The following is a 15485-nucleotide window of genomic DNA, read 5'->3' as shown; positions in this document are numbered from 1 at the left end:
CGATAGGAGAGCAGAATGAATGTCAATGTTGCCTGCCTAGTCATTAAGGGGAAGAAGAGAAAATGACTTCATTTTTTACTAAGTCTGATGTGCAACTATTGGTTTTTTGGAGCTGTTACTCAAAGCAAACGAATCTATAAGCGTTGAACTCAATTTAATTACTTGGCATCAGCCCAAACTTCTTCAATCAAGAATATGCTTGTAGCAGAGCTGTCCCACTTGAGCAGTAATCTGAATGAAGCATAGTCCAGTTAAACAGCAAGCATCTGAACATGCCAGTGCAGATCAGAACAATGCAGAGAAATGAGACGAATGCTACATACTGAAGGTACTCCAATGCACCACCATGGACTTGGGGAAGAGAACAGGACAAAATCAAAAATGAAGCATCTCACCTTTCTTGACTACTTTTTCCACAGATGTAGAAGACTTTTCATGACTTTTGGTGCACTCAGGACTCTCTCGTGATCCCACTTCATTGTCTTTACCATCAACCTCTGCAGAACTGCTGTAAAGGTTATGGTGTTCCTCAGTTTTGAAAATCTTCTGATCGGTTCCTGCTAGGCCCTCTGCCTTTGTCAAGGTGCAAACTTTTTCCTTTCTCAAGAAACTGTCAATCACTGGCACCTCTTCTTTTAAAACTGGCCAAGAAACAGGACTCCTAACGTGGCTTTTGCCAGCCAAATGCCTGCTGCAGGCCAATGGAGATGAAATCAGTGGAGTATCCAAGACCAACTGGAACAGCTGTTGTCTAGAAGCATCCAGAAGACAATGTGCAGTTAGCTACATTGAACAGTATTAGCTTTTTCTTTGAGAAGAAACCAGAACGAAAACAGATGGAGCTTTTCTTCCATTCCTTCCTCCCTCTCCCCCTTGCAGCACTTGGGAATTGGCTAGCCCACACAAACCAGGAGCAGGAGCACGCCAGCTGAGCCTCGCCATGCTCTACAGAATCAAAGAAATATTTTCCTGATTTTCAAACAAAATAAATTACATTTTGCAATGTAATAAAATGCCTCTCAAAACATCACACGGAACACAGTAAAGAACATAAAGTTTTCCCCCTTACTTGAAGATAGCAGATGACCATTTTCGAGTCAGAGTATTTTAAGCACTGTACCAGCTGTGACAGAGGCTCCTGAAACCAAAGAGCTTAGCAGAAAGCATTGCCATATTCCTTCTGTCCCTCCTTACTGTGGGTCTCCTTAGCACAGCTGCTCACTGCCCACCCAGCTGAACAGAACCCCACCAAGAGATAACGGCATGCTTGTCAGCTCTTTGAGATGTAGTGTCAGCTAACCCAAGCTATCTGTCACATGTGTCATCGATGATCAGCCGAAGAGCACAAACCCTCCATTCTTTTCTCTCATAAAATACGGGAAAAACATAACCGCCCTCAAGAACAGCCCACTTCAATCTCCACCAGAACGCTTACCACCCACCTACGCATGCATTACCCCCTACTTGTACTCCCTACCCTCCCTCAGGGCTAGCAAACGTCAAGACACGAGTTAAACAGAAGTCTCTTTTCAAAGAAATAAACTTCTATTTTATCCGTAGGAACAGAGTAGCAGCAGAAGGCTCATTCTCCTGTCTGCCTCATTAGTACTTTTAGCTGTGAGGTAAATGAAGAATTATAAAGTCACAGTTGTCCTAACTCAGGCAATTGCAAAAGATCTTAAAGACATGTTTTATTCCTACCCCCACCCCAGGGGTTTTTGCAGAATCCTGTTTGTTTTACCGTGTATTTTATACAGATCGATCTAAGATAAATTAAGCCAGAGATTGCATTCTTGGCAGGGAGTCGGCATAGCAATGCAGCTGTCTAGACTGCCCGCATACCTTGTGGTTCACTTTCACTCCTGTATCATCACAGGTGGAGGGAAGGCTTTCCCAGCTAACGTCAGCGATGGACAAACCACATGTTCCACTCTTAACCCACTACTACTTTGACAAGAGTCCTTCACACCCTGAGGGTCACAACAAAGTTCATATCATCCGGCCAAAAACAGCCAGCAGAAGCACACATGCAGTCATTAACTTACTCCTCTTTAATTCACTGCTCCATCATCCCTTGGCAACCTGCACACCATTCACCTGAGCTCTCCAAGAGTGCAAAGCCTGCACAGCTGCCCAGGTGTTCGTTAGCTTTCTCCCTGACTTGCTGCCATTCTCACAACCACCACCTCCCAAGACCCAGCCTGCTGCATCCTCAGAAGTCCTACCCAAAAAAAGGCAATTACAAAAAAAGTTTTACCATCTACAAGCTCTGACAAACTGGGACAGCTTATGAAAAATGGAAAATCTTAAAGGAAATGAAGCATCTCTCTAACAGTGAATGGAGATGGGTTCACCTCTTAGAAATACTCTATCCCCACTAGCTAAGTGGGGTAGGGAGGACCTCCCCTTCACTCCTCTTTCTACCAGGATAACACAAGAGGGAGGGATGGGAACAGGGATAGCTTTTGAGGATGCTGAGGAGTCTAAGAGCCCCTACACCAAAAGGCACGGTATACTTCACATGCCCCTGTGCCTCCACCTCCCCAATCCATGCTGCGCTGAAGGCAGGTCAGCATTGGGTAACTACTTGGAAAACTTCTCAGTCTTTGAAGATAAAGATTTTTCATGTCTGGGAAGGACAACTAATTATGAACTGTCTGTACATATCAACTTGTTTTTAAAAGATACATAAGTCACCAGGTGATCCCACAATTACAGTAGTTTAAGTTAGGTTCCTGGTGAACAACCAGAACAACCAGCTCAGCACACCGAACACTCTGCACTGGTTATATTCAATCCAGATTCAGAAGCCCCATTTGGAGTTTAAGTTTCCTGGATTACTGGATGTAGTGACCACATCTGACAGTGGCAATTCACCTCTGTCCCAAGACACTCTAACTTTCTGCAGTGCAAACAAGTGTAATTAAGTGTGGCAGCAAAACTATGTTTTTCTCTCTGCTTATGCCTAGATATGGACTGGCAGTTTTTAAGGAGGTTAATTCCCCAGCTCACACAGACACCGAGTGGTCTAGCTACTGTTGGCATAGGATCAGCTTCACGGGGAACTCGGGAGCTAGTTAATGGGAACATAAACAGAGTGCCTTCACGCAGCCCTGTCCCACTCCTGCTTCACATTTGCTGTTTACAAGGGATATATTTCATCCAGAAGTATCGGACAGGTCTGACAGCGTGATCTGCTCAACACGGCCATTAGCAGCAATAACTGGCAGACAAAGTATCTCATTTTACTGCAGATAAATGCACAGTATTCTTCAACTTAAAGGTAACGAACTATAGCCTTGTCATATCACAGATGGTTGTATTCTACAATTAGGTTCAAAAGCAAACAAATTAGTTGCCTTTTATTCCAAATACACTTAGGCAAAGTTTAATTCTCAAAAGGATGCAGATGGGTGTTCGACCACAGATGTAGTTTTTTAAAAAAATCTTTTCCCCTTTTTGAACAAGGAATTTATCTTTTGGTTATGTAAAAAAATATCTATTTCTTCAGGCTCCCCCAGGTTTTCACACAGGCAGCCTACCATTAAAGTAGCTAATCAAAGTCAACACAGTCTTATATTATTCTTTTAGCTGTTAAGCAACTATTTTTACACAAAAGCCCAGCATCCTATGCTACAGCAAGCTAAATTCTACATGGCTCAGAAAACATAAAACAGACCCGTAAACGCAATCATTTGGCATCATATCACAGTTTTCCCATAAAATAAAGAACGATACAGCCCCAAAAGGAAAAAATATCTGAACAATTAGCCAGTTGTCTATGTTCATTGTCTTCACCTAGAGAACGCAACTGATCTCCCTCATCTTTTCAGTGTATTTTTTATTGCTTTCGAGAGCTCCTCCTCTTGTCAAAGTAACACATTCTACTATTTGTAACCACCCATTACGTCTGCTTATTTTTCCACAACATGTATTCACTAGCTAAAATGTATTTCCCAATGTGTTCATACTAGCTGACAACACTCCTAAAAGTCAAACTTCACATCAGTTTATCTTTTCACCAGACTTAAGAGTGATTCGTATATCTTTCTCAGGAAGCGCCACGATAGTACGGCTTATAGTACCTCGAATTCTCCGAAGCAGAGACTTCGTAGTCCGATTTGTCCCTCAGGAAGGCAACCAGGCCAAAACGCATGTTTGGAGGTGGCCCTGGACCCGAGACGACTGCAAACGCAAGCAAGGGGCAGTTGAGCAATTGCGATGAAGGCCGAAGGTAGAACTGGAGGGAGGAAGGCAGCCCCGTGGCCAGCAGAAGCAGGCGGCAGACACACGGCAAAAGGCTCGGAGTGCAAAGCTCGGCATTTTTGCCATGAGTCCTGTACGAAAGCACAGGCTTCTGAACTCAGGAGAGTCGCTCCAGGCCTGACAAGACAGACTACCCAAACAAAAGACCACCTCACTTCAAATGCGACTCGTTAATATTTGCATGAAGGCAGCCAAAATAGAGAAATCTTCTGAACAAAAACCTCAGATTCTGTAAGAAAAGTTGTCTCAATAAAATATGGTCTGGTATAAAAAAAAAATAGAGAGAGAAACCGGAAAAACAATACAAAAAACAAAACCTATCCTAACAACAAGTTTATAATAAAGGTTGCTTTAATTACACCATTGGTCTACAAATAATCACAGGGAGTTTTTCCTCATATTGAAGGATAAAGACTTACGAATAGACTTTCCGACGGGATCTGATTTTGGCACAGAATCAATGGAAAGAACACTAGGACGAGAATATGAAAACTTGTTTGCCAAAACACACATGAAATCTCTGTATGCCTTTTTTTTTTTTGTGGGAAAATACAGAAAATGCTAATACTAAATTCAAAAGAGGAGAGGGAAAAGTCCCAGACTGGCTTTTCCCAGAACGCGGTATTTCGGGCCCGCTGTGCGGCTCCACTGGCCGTGCGATGACATCTAGTGGCCCCGCCGGACCTGCACCCCGAGCCCCGGCGCCCCAAACCCCGGCGCCCCAGGAGTGGAAGAGCCGGAGCACCGCAGGCCCTCCTCGCGCAGCCCTGGGCTATCCCGCAGTACCTTTACCAACTGCCACTCCCCTCCCTCACCGCCAGAGCGAATTACTCAAATTTCTCGTTATTCACAGGAATTCTGACAGCTGTTATTGGAGTGATTCGGACAAGCCTGCCTAGAGCGGAAGATCCATCTGTCATTCAGACAGACAGCAGAGTCAAGAGAAAGCATGCAGTTAATGGAGAAGTCCACCCTCTACCATCACCGGACTGTCCGGCTCACCTAGAAACTGATTCTACAGGTAAACCTCAGGACAACATAATTTTCAAAGAGCTCTGCGTTTTGCATGCAGTTTTCAACGTTACCTATTATATTTAAGAATTTGACACAGACTACTATCACCTCTGAAAGGTTTTAGCAGACACAATTTTACCTTCCTGGCACAAAAGCAATAAATGCGTCACAGCTGACAAACCTCAGTTTAAGAGCACAGGCACCTTTCAGGAAGGGCTGAAAGGTGAATCAACAAGATGTTAGTGAGTCCTAACATGCACTGTTATAACCACTACCTGAATCCTCCTCTGAGACCCATCCTCTTTAATCGCTGGCTTGGGTTAGGACAGGGAGTTATGCTTCTTTTAGTTTAACTAAAAACGGATGGTCATCTTATTACACTCTCTGCCAGGCATGCTTTAATAACAATGTAAACATCTTGTGAAAATTTTTTTTCTTCAGATCTGCAAGACCTGCAAAAAAAAGTTCAGTGTTCTCCTTCATCGAGGACCATTTTATAGTCTGTTTACTTCTCCCTTGCTGAAGCAGCTATGAAGCAGAGAAAGTAGGTGGGAATCTCGTGCTTCCACATGAATAAATTTCAGGGAAGAGATGGGGTTGTGAGTCTTCCCAGGAACAGCCCACATAGGACAGTCCTAACTGCACTAAAGGACAATTTCTCTCCTTGAAATTCCTTCTGCAGTCCTCCTGGAAGCTTAGACAGTGTATTAGAAATGATAGTACCTGCTCACTCAAGCACTCAGAGTGGATGGGTTTATTCCTCTGAATCGCTAGCTGTCAAGTAACCCTGATCAGGAAACTAAGATACAAATTTGAAAGTAAAAACATATTTTTCTTCCCTATGTATGAAAAAAAGCACAGATCATTTTCAGCATGGACTAGTTTTCTACTTATAAAAGTATAATTCTAATTTCTATTGCTAAATTTTCTAGGTGATGCAGAAACTGACAATTTTCATCAAAATAATCTCTTTATTAGAGGACAATGAAATTAATTTCAAAACAACCCCAAAACTTTACGCTTACTATTTTTGAAGACACTGGCCTCACTGCAACTCATAAAAATATTGTTCATAAAGGAAAGATGGCACAAACAGCCCTCCCGGTCTTGCTCTCCTGACCTGGTCAGTGATAAATTCTGCCTGCAAAGCACAAGCAGCAGAGGGAAAGCTGAGCAAGGGCTGCAGTCAGCGTGAGAGGAGCCTGTGGGGGTGACTGATGAGAGCAATGCACTCCCGTAACTCCTTCACTGCTCAGGATCTTTGTGTGCACCTGAACCCAAGGGCAGGGCAATGCGAATTCAGACATATTAAAGCCCAGGCAAAACTGCTCCTCTACCCTTTCACACAGAACGTAATGTTAATGGGCCATAATGATCGACACAACATCTTCACTTTTACTGGGAAATATCAGAGTTCACCACTTCGACGGGGAGGAGGAGGACTCCCAAGACAGCGCTCGCTGAGCACAAATGATCAGGGAGGCTCTAATTCTGCAAACACTGGTGCACGAGCTAAATGTTGAGCAGAAGTATAAATCAGATCAGCACTCAGGTCTATTTAGAACGATTTCCATTCCGTGCACACACTGACCTTGGAGCACTGCTTTTACTTTGCTAAATACTACCAACATTAACATTTTCTTTCCCTACAGGCCTGACTTAAGAAATGTGTTTGAATTTTGTGAAATACTGAAAAGATTTAAGGCCTCGTTTTCATAAACGCTAAACCACCTGAGGCTCAAAGTCAAGTCAGCGTGGACTCAAAGAGCTTAGCAGGTTTCAAAAATCAGCCCCTGGTCTTTGGATTTGTTTTGGGGAGGGCCAAAAGGAAACAAAGCAGATGGGGAAGGAGAGGAGACAGAAGACTTGTCTGGTACCAACATCGCTAGGGCAGAAACCAACAATGCTCTTATGCTTTAATGATACTCGTATCACATAAGACTCTCCAGGCAAGCAGTGTTCCCCTTGAACTCAGGACCATCTGCAGAGTAAATGCAATCCCAGGCTGAGAGCGCCCGAACGCGGCTTGCCTCACATCTGAAGCGACGCAAGATTTACTCGCTATCTGTGTTCCTCTTATGAGTCTGTCTTATTAAAGCAGTTATCTCAGTAAGCCGTTTGTTGTTGGGCTTTTCTTACCGAGACCCAGAAAGAAGCCTGCACTGGCTCTCTCCCACCTCACCCCCCACACGCGGTGCAGAACAGAACACTACAGTTTTTGTCTTATTGATCTAACTTTATGTTGAGAAATTGATTGAACTCCAAGTCACAGGAGGAAAGATTATTAAATTACTCTGACTGGTAAGATTTATACTGATCCGTTAAAGCAGTCAAAAAAAATTAACGTGTAAGATTCAATATCATAATGGATCCAAGTCAGCACTACTTGTTCCCTACAAAATTAGACATTACCAAAAAAAAAAAATAGTAATCCATTTATCACTAGGAAACACCAAAGATAGAGTTCAAGCTAAAGTAATGGAACTGTAGAATTTCAATTCTTCAAATAAAATCAATTCAATCTAATAGTGGTCATACAGAAGATTAGATCTTCATCACAGAGAAACTCTCTCAAGAAAGTCAGTCAGAAACCGAACTATGCTTCCTATCACTTATGAAGCCAAGAATCTCAATGACTTCAAGCTCCAAGTTCATTTCAGAGAAAAAGATTATAGCGTATTTGTCTCCCATAGACATAGGAACCCGTACAAAATACCTAGCAAGTCACAGAGCTGCTTCTAACCAAAAGAAAACAGAGACATAATACAAGAAATCTCATATCTACAGTGGTAAGCATTTACCAAAGCATACTTTTCCTGTTGTTCCTATCTTTCAAAGGGATATCAAAAATCAATTAAAAATGAATAGAAAAGTAGATAAGAAATCCAGGTGAAAGAGCAATACTCCATTACTTTTCTTATCCAGGAAAACTCGCATTTGTGGTCCCTCAATACCTACATTTTTCCCATCCAATGACTTCACCAAGAGAATTCTCTTGCAAGTTGACCATTACCATTGAACAAAATCTTTCTGTTCAGAATGTCCCCTGCACACATAGGAAGGATCTTAGAAGAAAATCTTTATTACCATTATTTTCCCCATAGAATCGTGACACATCTGCTTGACTTCCTACATGTTGGAAGAGATCGTAACTTACGTGGCAGCTAACAAGAAGCAAAACCAAAATAAGCTTACACAACCCCAACACATCACCTGAGTGGACAGCAACCTTCAGCCAGGATTTTTCCAAAAGCGTAAACATTCATCTTTGACAACATTTCTGTCACATCGCTTTTTTTTTTTTGCTCAGTCCTCACACTGCTCCTCGCTCTGCTCCTCTACAGGGATTCCTGGCCTGGTCACACAAAGTAAGTGACACCTGCCTCTCCAGATGCCAAACCAGAGATTGTATTAATAAAATTACAGTATACCTTGCAGAATTAAAGCTCTTTACTAGTTCATCTAATGTCCGGTTATTTTTCAGGTCGGATTCCGAGACTGCCTATTAAAAAAAGAAAGAAAGAAAAAGGGGGGAAAAAAAAAACAAACAACATTCAAATGCAGTGAAAACAAGTACCCAGAAAATGTTCAAGTGATCAATAATTTGTTTCTTGGATTTATGCCTCAACTATGCCCCCCCTAAATTGCTATGTGAATGAAGATGCATAAAGTGTAAACATTTTTTCCTGAAAAAAGTTCAGGAAGTAACTGCCTGAGAAGTTACTTCTCAGGGAAATGATAAGTAAGTCTGGGAAATGATAGGTAAGAGATAAAAATTAAGCATAGACTTAAAGCAACAAAATCCAGTGTACCTGGCCTCCAACAATGTAGCCCGGTTCTAATTATTTTGAAAACCAAAACAAGGATCCCATGAATGTGATAAGAACCTTAAGCAACAAGGCACGAAAACTGATGAAGGGAAATGTTAGTCTTCTGAGTGATCATGAAATGAAAATATGAATTATGAGATGGCTTTATGCATTCAATAAATTCTTTCTAAACAATTTCTGACTTTTATCTCTCTGGCTGTCTCTTTCTGCTCTTCTTTCTTACAAAGCTTTTATTAGTCTTGCTCATATCAATACCTGTGATTTTTAAGAAGGCAGTAGTAAAATGTACTCCGCAGAAATGTACATCAAGTAGTCTGCACTTGTTTGAATGTTTAAAAACTGGCAAAGCTACAAATAGTTCTGTTTTCCAGTCTTGAAAAGTCTAGTCTGGTTCATGCTTTAGAAACACAGAGAAAAATTACCTCTATTTTGCCAATATTCCTGAAACGCTATTCATCGTTTTTAGGCAGCCTACCATTTTTAGGAGTTCAATAAAGCCCAATTGGCTTAAGATGAAAAGTTAGATTAAGGCCTAGAATAAATTGCATACTATGTTCTTTAATCAAAAAAAGGCCTCCAAGTCAGATCGTAATAATCACCCACCTGCAGAGCAGGTCGAACCTGCCTCTAGTGCTTTTCACATTTAGCCTAATTCTCATGGCAAACGGCTCCTCTCCCTGGTGCGTAACATAGTCCTCTCATCCCCAAAAAGGCTACACAGTAGAGTCAGTGAGTTTTAGGTCTAGGTGGTCTGTGGACGCTTCTAAAGATTCCTTGAAAGATGAAGTGAGGCCACTCAATCACGGAAAATTTAAGTGCTTAAATTTCAGCGCTCGCGTTTTAAATGACATTGTATTTTAACAAATTAGGAGGCAATGTTAAATGTTTTGCGACAGATTGTATACACAGCTGTGAGCCAAAACCCAGGTTTGATGCTCCATCTGCTTCTGCCTATGCTGACAGAAGAGTAGCTCTGAAACGGGAGAATTCCAGTTGTAAGAGCACCACACTTTGCCGAAAGAGCTGCTCACCAAAAGGAAAGGTGGCAATATATGACCAGAATTAATTATTTAGCATAGTCCAAAGGGAAAAGCTCCTGAGATTCACCAAAAAATAAACAAAAAACAAGCTGAGGAAAAGAAAAAGACTTACCACACAGCATGTCGGACACTGAGTTTTGTAGGACAAAAACTTGCGTATACAAAGGGAACAATCTGGAAAAAGGAAATACGTAATTTTTAAACAGGCATTCTTCCAAATGCAGTTCAACATCCTTACTGGCATGTTTTCTTTTTGTACAATATATGAAAACTATTCCACAAAACACCAATGTTGAAAATACACCATTTTTCCATAGAATTAAGATTACCATTGTAGCAAAAAAATCCGTATTTTATGCAAGCATCTTTCAACATTTAATTTCAGTCCCTCTGTCAAAAGCAGATGTTTATTTTTGTTTCTTTAACGCAAGACGAGAACCTTAGTCTGCTACCACCACTAAAAGCAGTGCGTTTGCACTGCTTACTCCCCACCACCACTTTGTTTTGACATAACTAATGTTGGATCACTTTCATCTCTCAGCATAGCCCCAGACAAATTCTCTATCCCCTCTTTTTCCCAGGTGTTTCTTCCCCTTTCCAAAACAATACCAACCTGTTGTTAAGGGAAAAGGCTAAAAAGGATGGGAAACAGCACTGGAACGCTAACTGAGAGATGGCTTAAACGTTTCCCAGGAAAAGCAAGTCGTGTCATCATCACAGGATGCTTCAATAGACTCTTTGGTGAAACATGGCATAAGCTTCATTTTGTCGCAGTAAATTCCTGAAATTATTCTACTTTCTCTACTTATCTATGAACTTTCATAACCACTTCAAGATATAAAAAGTTTCATCTCCCTCCAGCAAAACAGACATTCACTTACTAGATCATTACTGGTCAGAGTCTCAGCACTTAACACACTTAGCAACAGCTACCTAAGCAGATATATTTCAAAGACCCTCTGTGAAGGAGTCTGAAAAGCAGCAGGAGCATTAATGCACTAATTCAACACTTAAAACCTCAAATCCATCTAAATACTCAAAAATTACATTATATAGTAAGATGTGATATGGGCGGAGGAGTCCATAAAAAAAAAAGAAATAAAGTTTAACTGAATGAATATGAATCAACTTATAGATCTAGCCTGCCAACATCCAACAACCAGTCACCTTCAGTAAGCAATGGGACTGACCTATGTTTGCAACCATCACTGCTCATAGCCAGGGTAGCTGAAGCATGTTCAAGGATCATAAATCACATAAACTCTTAGTCTTACCGTTTGTGCCTAGGGCTGGCTCTGGGCCCGTGCAGAGAAGACAATGGCCTCACCAATTCTCTGTCCCCAGTCCCTTCTCTCCCACTCGCCTCCTCTTCCTACGGGAGAAATAGCCCCGCCGTGGCACAAGTCTCAGCCTGCCATTCCCAGGGTAACAAAATAGGTCCCTGTCTACTGTAGACGCCACATACACGAAGAATTAAATGGTGCCACAAAGTTCACTTCCATCTGCACTGACAGACCAAACCCACCTGTAAAACCGCATCTACCAAACTGATAAGACTCAGCCACAGCACTGTATTTCAGTATACAGAAGAGAATCCCAAAGTATGAATTCAATCTGACAACCATCACTGGATGCTTAATGACAATGACACAGTGAAAGTATATAAGTCACTGCCAGCAAATAACAATCTCTATTGAGTTTAATCTGGAAGTAGCAAGGTTGTGAGAAGAAAGAGGAATAAAACAAGCCTGGCACAAGAAAAGTCAGTAATGCCGCAATTTACACACCACACCAGAGGTTGAAGACCAGAGGTGGTTTTTTTAAGTGAGCAAGCAATTCTGAAGCCTGCTTAGCTGGAAGCATAGTAGTAATTTCAATACAGATTTAAAGAAAGGAAAATCCTGGATGACAAAAAAGAGCTCCCTCCAACAGCTATAGCCACTTCTATATGACTAAGTCAAACAGACGCCGGTTCCCCTGCCCACCTTCCAAGCTACGCTGGCCCCAGGCCAGGGCTGCACGTCTCCTCTCGCGCCGAGCTCTGCTTGCGATAAAGGCTCCGACATCGGCACACACCGATTCATCGGGGCTGGCGGCTGCTCCCAGCACCAGCTCCATCCTTTGCTGGAGGGCCGCGGCCTGACGGCGGAGGCAGCAGGACGCAGAGCTGAGAAACCCTCAGCCGCCGCCTGCCACCATCCCCTGGCTGGTTGCGGCTGCCTGGGCTCCTCAGGAAAGCAGCACGGTTTAACAACCCCCTGCCCGCGATCGTGCCCACCAGGCAGCAAGCAGCAGACCTGGTACCACCTCAGCTTGAATGGACCGAGTTTGTCCTCTTGGACTGAAAGCACGAGAAATACCAGGGCCACAATTCACTCTGCCCTGGTGAGATGTCCACCTTCAGACGCTTTTATTATGTGAAAGAAATAGGAATGGCACATCTATTCTGTCACTAAAGATACAATCTGAAGCACCGTGGAAGTTAAACAACTACTGTCAAGAGAGCTACTGAATGCTCTCAGTCACCCAAGAACAAGCAGAGGAGGAATTTTAAGTGGCTATAGGTGCAAACAGATTATAGAGATGTCTAGAAGCCCTGTAATAGATCATTAAGAGAAAGAAAAACATTTTGCAAGCAAAGGTATTTCATTTTCATCTATTCACAAATAATTACTCATTAATGGCAGAGGGCTTTTTGTTCCAATTGTACAGTCTCAGTGGACTGAAGAGATTACACAGAGACAACTGAATAGAAAATACTTCACAAAATTTTGATTTATTGCGGAAAACTTAGCCTTGCTACAATTTGCAGGGGGAAATTCAATGTGTAATCTGTGAAAAAAGAAGGGAGACAGATTCTTTTTGAAGTTAAGGGCCTCTGAACCCAGCTGTGTCACAGGCAGGCTGTAACACCAGCTACTGTAGAGAATTTCTAGTGCTTCCCACCATAAATATGCTGGTTTCAATGGTGATAGTTCTGCCAAGCTAAACTAAATTTCATTGCCAAACTACAATGTCCTCCTTCATGTAAGGAAGAGGAAGTGCTACAGTTTCTGAACAAAACAATTATAAGCATTTATTTTAAAGTGAGAAAAGGCAATGTACTTTCCCCTAATCTGACTTTCAGCAAACCACTTCGCTACCACATTCCAGCAGATATCAGCCTGAGACAGACAGAGCAGCATGGAAAATTTTAGCTCAAAACACTTAATGCTTTCTGCCATACAGTTTTGCATTTTATTCCGCCCTCAAGACATTATGAAAGATATTTAAATGAAGAATTGTAGGAATAGGTGGCGTTTAAGTGCATTAATCTAGACAACGTGTTTGTGTTTTCACAAGGTTGCAACCGTAACTGCACAAGGAAAGGTTGCTGGCTGCTTAACAGCTCTCACCCAAAAGAGCTCCTCAACGGCAAACATCCTTGCTGGCTAAGCCACAAGTAGAAGAGCTACATGTTTTCTAAAGGAAATAAAAGATCAATAGCCTCTGCTCTACATACCAATAAATAATAAATAGTCAAATAATGACTTGTCTCCAAAACTCTAAAGGAGAAAACTCTTTTTGAGGACATTTTTCAATAGTTTTCTGTTGCTCGGCTAAGGTGCAAGAGGATTTTGCCAGCCCATAGGGCCCACAAGGTCATTCTCCACTCTTGTGTTTCCTGAGAAAGATGCATGAAGACCAAACCATTCACTCAAAACTTCTTTGACAACATCTTCTTCAGCCCTACCTATCTGTCTTAATCTGTCAACTGATTGACAAGTCACGCTTAAATGGAGTCACAGGGCCAAGACGCACTCCCATCACAACCACCCTTGTACTCCCAGAATGTATGGCAAGGCGCACATACATGAAATATGTTAATTCTAAATTCCACAAAGTCACAGGATAGAGGGAAGAATTACCTCACCGCCCCTTTATTGACTTGCCACAAATGCCCCATTTACCTTGGCTCCTACTCAAGCAGAAACTGCTGTTTCTGTGCAATTTTTATTAAAACTCAAGTAAATTTAAACTGCAACCACCAGGTCGATAGTGATGTATTAATTGGCTCTCCATAAAATACATTAATCACAGGACAGGAGGCACAGATTTACAATGAAAAGGAAGTGTTGACCTCTGTGAACTCAGTACTCATGAAGTTAGTACACGAGACAGCAGGATGGGTCGAGTCCCGCAAGAGCAAGAAATCTACACACAGCACTTTCAGTGCGAGGAGCAGTCGTGCTCCTTACGCCGTACTTACAGTTATGCGAACACTGCGGAATGATCATCGCAATGCTGAAGTAATCAAAGCATATCCCACACCGCAGCAAGTCATCCACCGCCTGCAACGGGAAGTCGAGGTCACTGACGAGCTGGCGGGGGGACATCGCCCGGGAGCGGCGCGCTGGCGAGCGCACGCTTCCGGCCGGGCTGTGTCCCCGCACAGCGCAGATGACGGTGCGCCGCCTGCATCGGGCCAGGGCGTTACGGCCGCCGGCACTGGCCGCGCTGAGCTCGGGCCCGCTGGCGGCCGGCGCTCGGCCCCGCGCCGGGGCACGACGAGGCCCGGAGGAGAGGGCCAGGCCCTCGGCCCGCCGCCGGGGAGAGCCACGGAGGGCCTCCCCCGCCGCGCCCCGCCCGCCGCTCGCCAGCCGCGCACCTCGCAGGCCAGAGGGGGGTGCGGTGCCGCCGCGGCTCCGCCTGAGGCCGGGCCACCCCGCGGGACGCTCCCCGGCCGACCCGCTGACACCCCGGCCGCCATCTCGCCCGCCCGCCCGCCCTCCCTCCCTCCCTCCCTCCCTCCCGCCGTGCCGGCAGCAGCCGCCGCCGCGCCTCACGCACCTTCAGCGGGGCCAGGCTCGCCGGCCACGGCGGCTCGGGCACCGGCAGCGCCTGGGCCATGGCGGCCTGGCCCGGCCCGACCCCGCCCGACCCTCGCCTCATGCGCTCCCCGGCGCGGCCCGGCCGGCAGCCAGTCCAAATCCCCCGCGCTGAGCCCTGCGCGCCGCGACCCGGCCGCGCTTCCGGCGGCGCCGCGGCTGCCGGGAGCTGTAGTCCGGACGGCGGGGCCCGGCGCCGCCCCGCCTCCCCGCCGGGGCCGGGGCCGCCCGTTGCCGGGCCAGGGCCAGGGCCAGGGCCAGGCCGCTTCGCTGGGCCGCGGCGGAGCCCGCCGGCGCCTCAGCCCCGTCTCCACCGGTGCCGCTTGCTTATCAACCCTCTCGATATTCTCCATTCCCGTTCCCAGTAAGGGCCCTTCCGGGGCCTCTCCCCGCACAGGTGTGCGGGCAGCCCGGGCCCCGCCGGGCGGGGCGGCCCTCGGTGGAGGCCGAGCCCTGCGCCCGCTCGG

General features: G+C 44.7%; 1 protein-coding gene across 4 annotated transcripts in view; it reads right to left on the bottom strand.

Moving 5' to 3' along the window:
* Nucleotides 1-15073, bottom strand: part of RAD18 (RAD18 E3 ubiquitin protein ligase) — a 56803-nt gene extending 41730 nt beyond the window's left edge. For 3 of the 4 annotated variants that reach the window (XM_075158571.1, XM_075158572.1, XM_075158574.1), the window contains exons 1-5: nt 14981-15073; nt 14400-14481; nt 10263-10324; nt 8712-8782; nt 396-751 (exon numbers count right to left, since the gene is read on the bottom strand). In XM_075158571.1, coding sequence (XP_075014672.1) covers nt 396-751; nt 8712-8782; nt 10263-10324; nt 14400-14481; nt 14981-15040 — 631 coding nt within the window. In that variant the 5' untranslated portion in view covers nt 15041-15073. The remainder of the gene's footprint in view (nt 1-395; nt 752-8711; nt 8783-10262; nt 10325-14399; nt 14482-14980) is intronic. The other variant, XM_075158575.1, reaches the window with a different exon arrangement.
* Between the last annotated feature and the right edge of the window lie 412 nt (nt 15074-15485).

The sequence above is a fragment of the Calonectris borealis genome, chromosome 10 (assembly GCF_964195595.1).
Source record: "Calonectris borealis chromosome 10, bCalBor7.hap1.2, whole genome shotgun sequence".
NCBI classification, from domain to species: Eukaryota; Metazoa; Chordata; class Aves; order Procellariiformes; family Procellariidae; genus Calonectris; species Calonectris borealis.
This window is presented reverse-complemented; position numbering and strand designations above follow the sequence as displayed.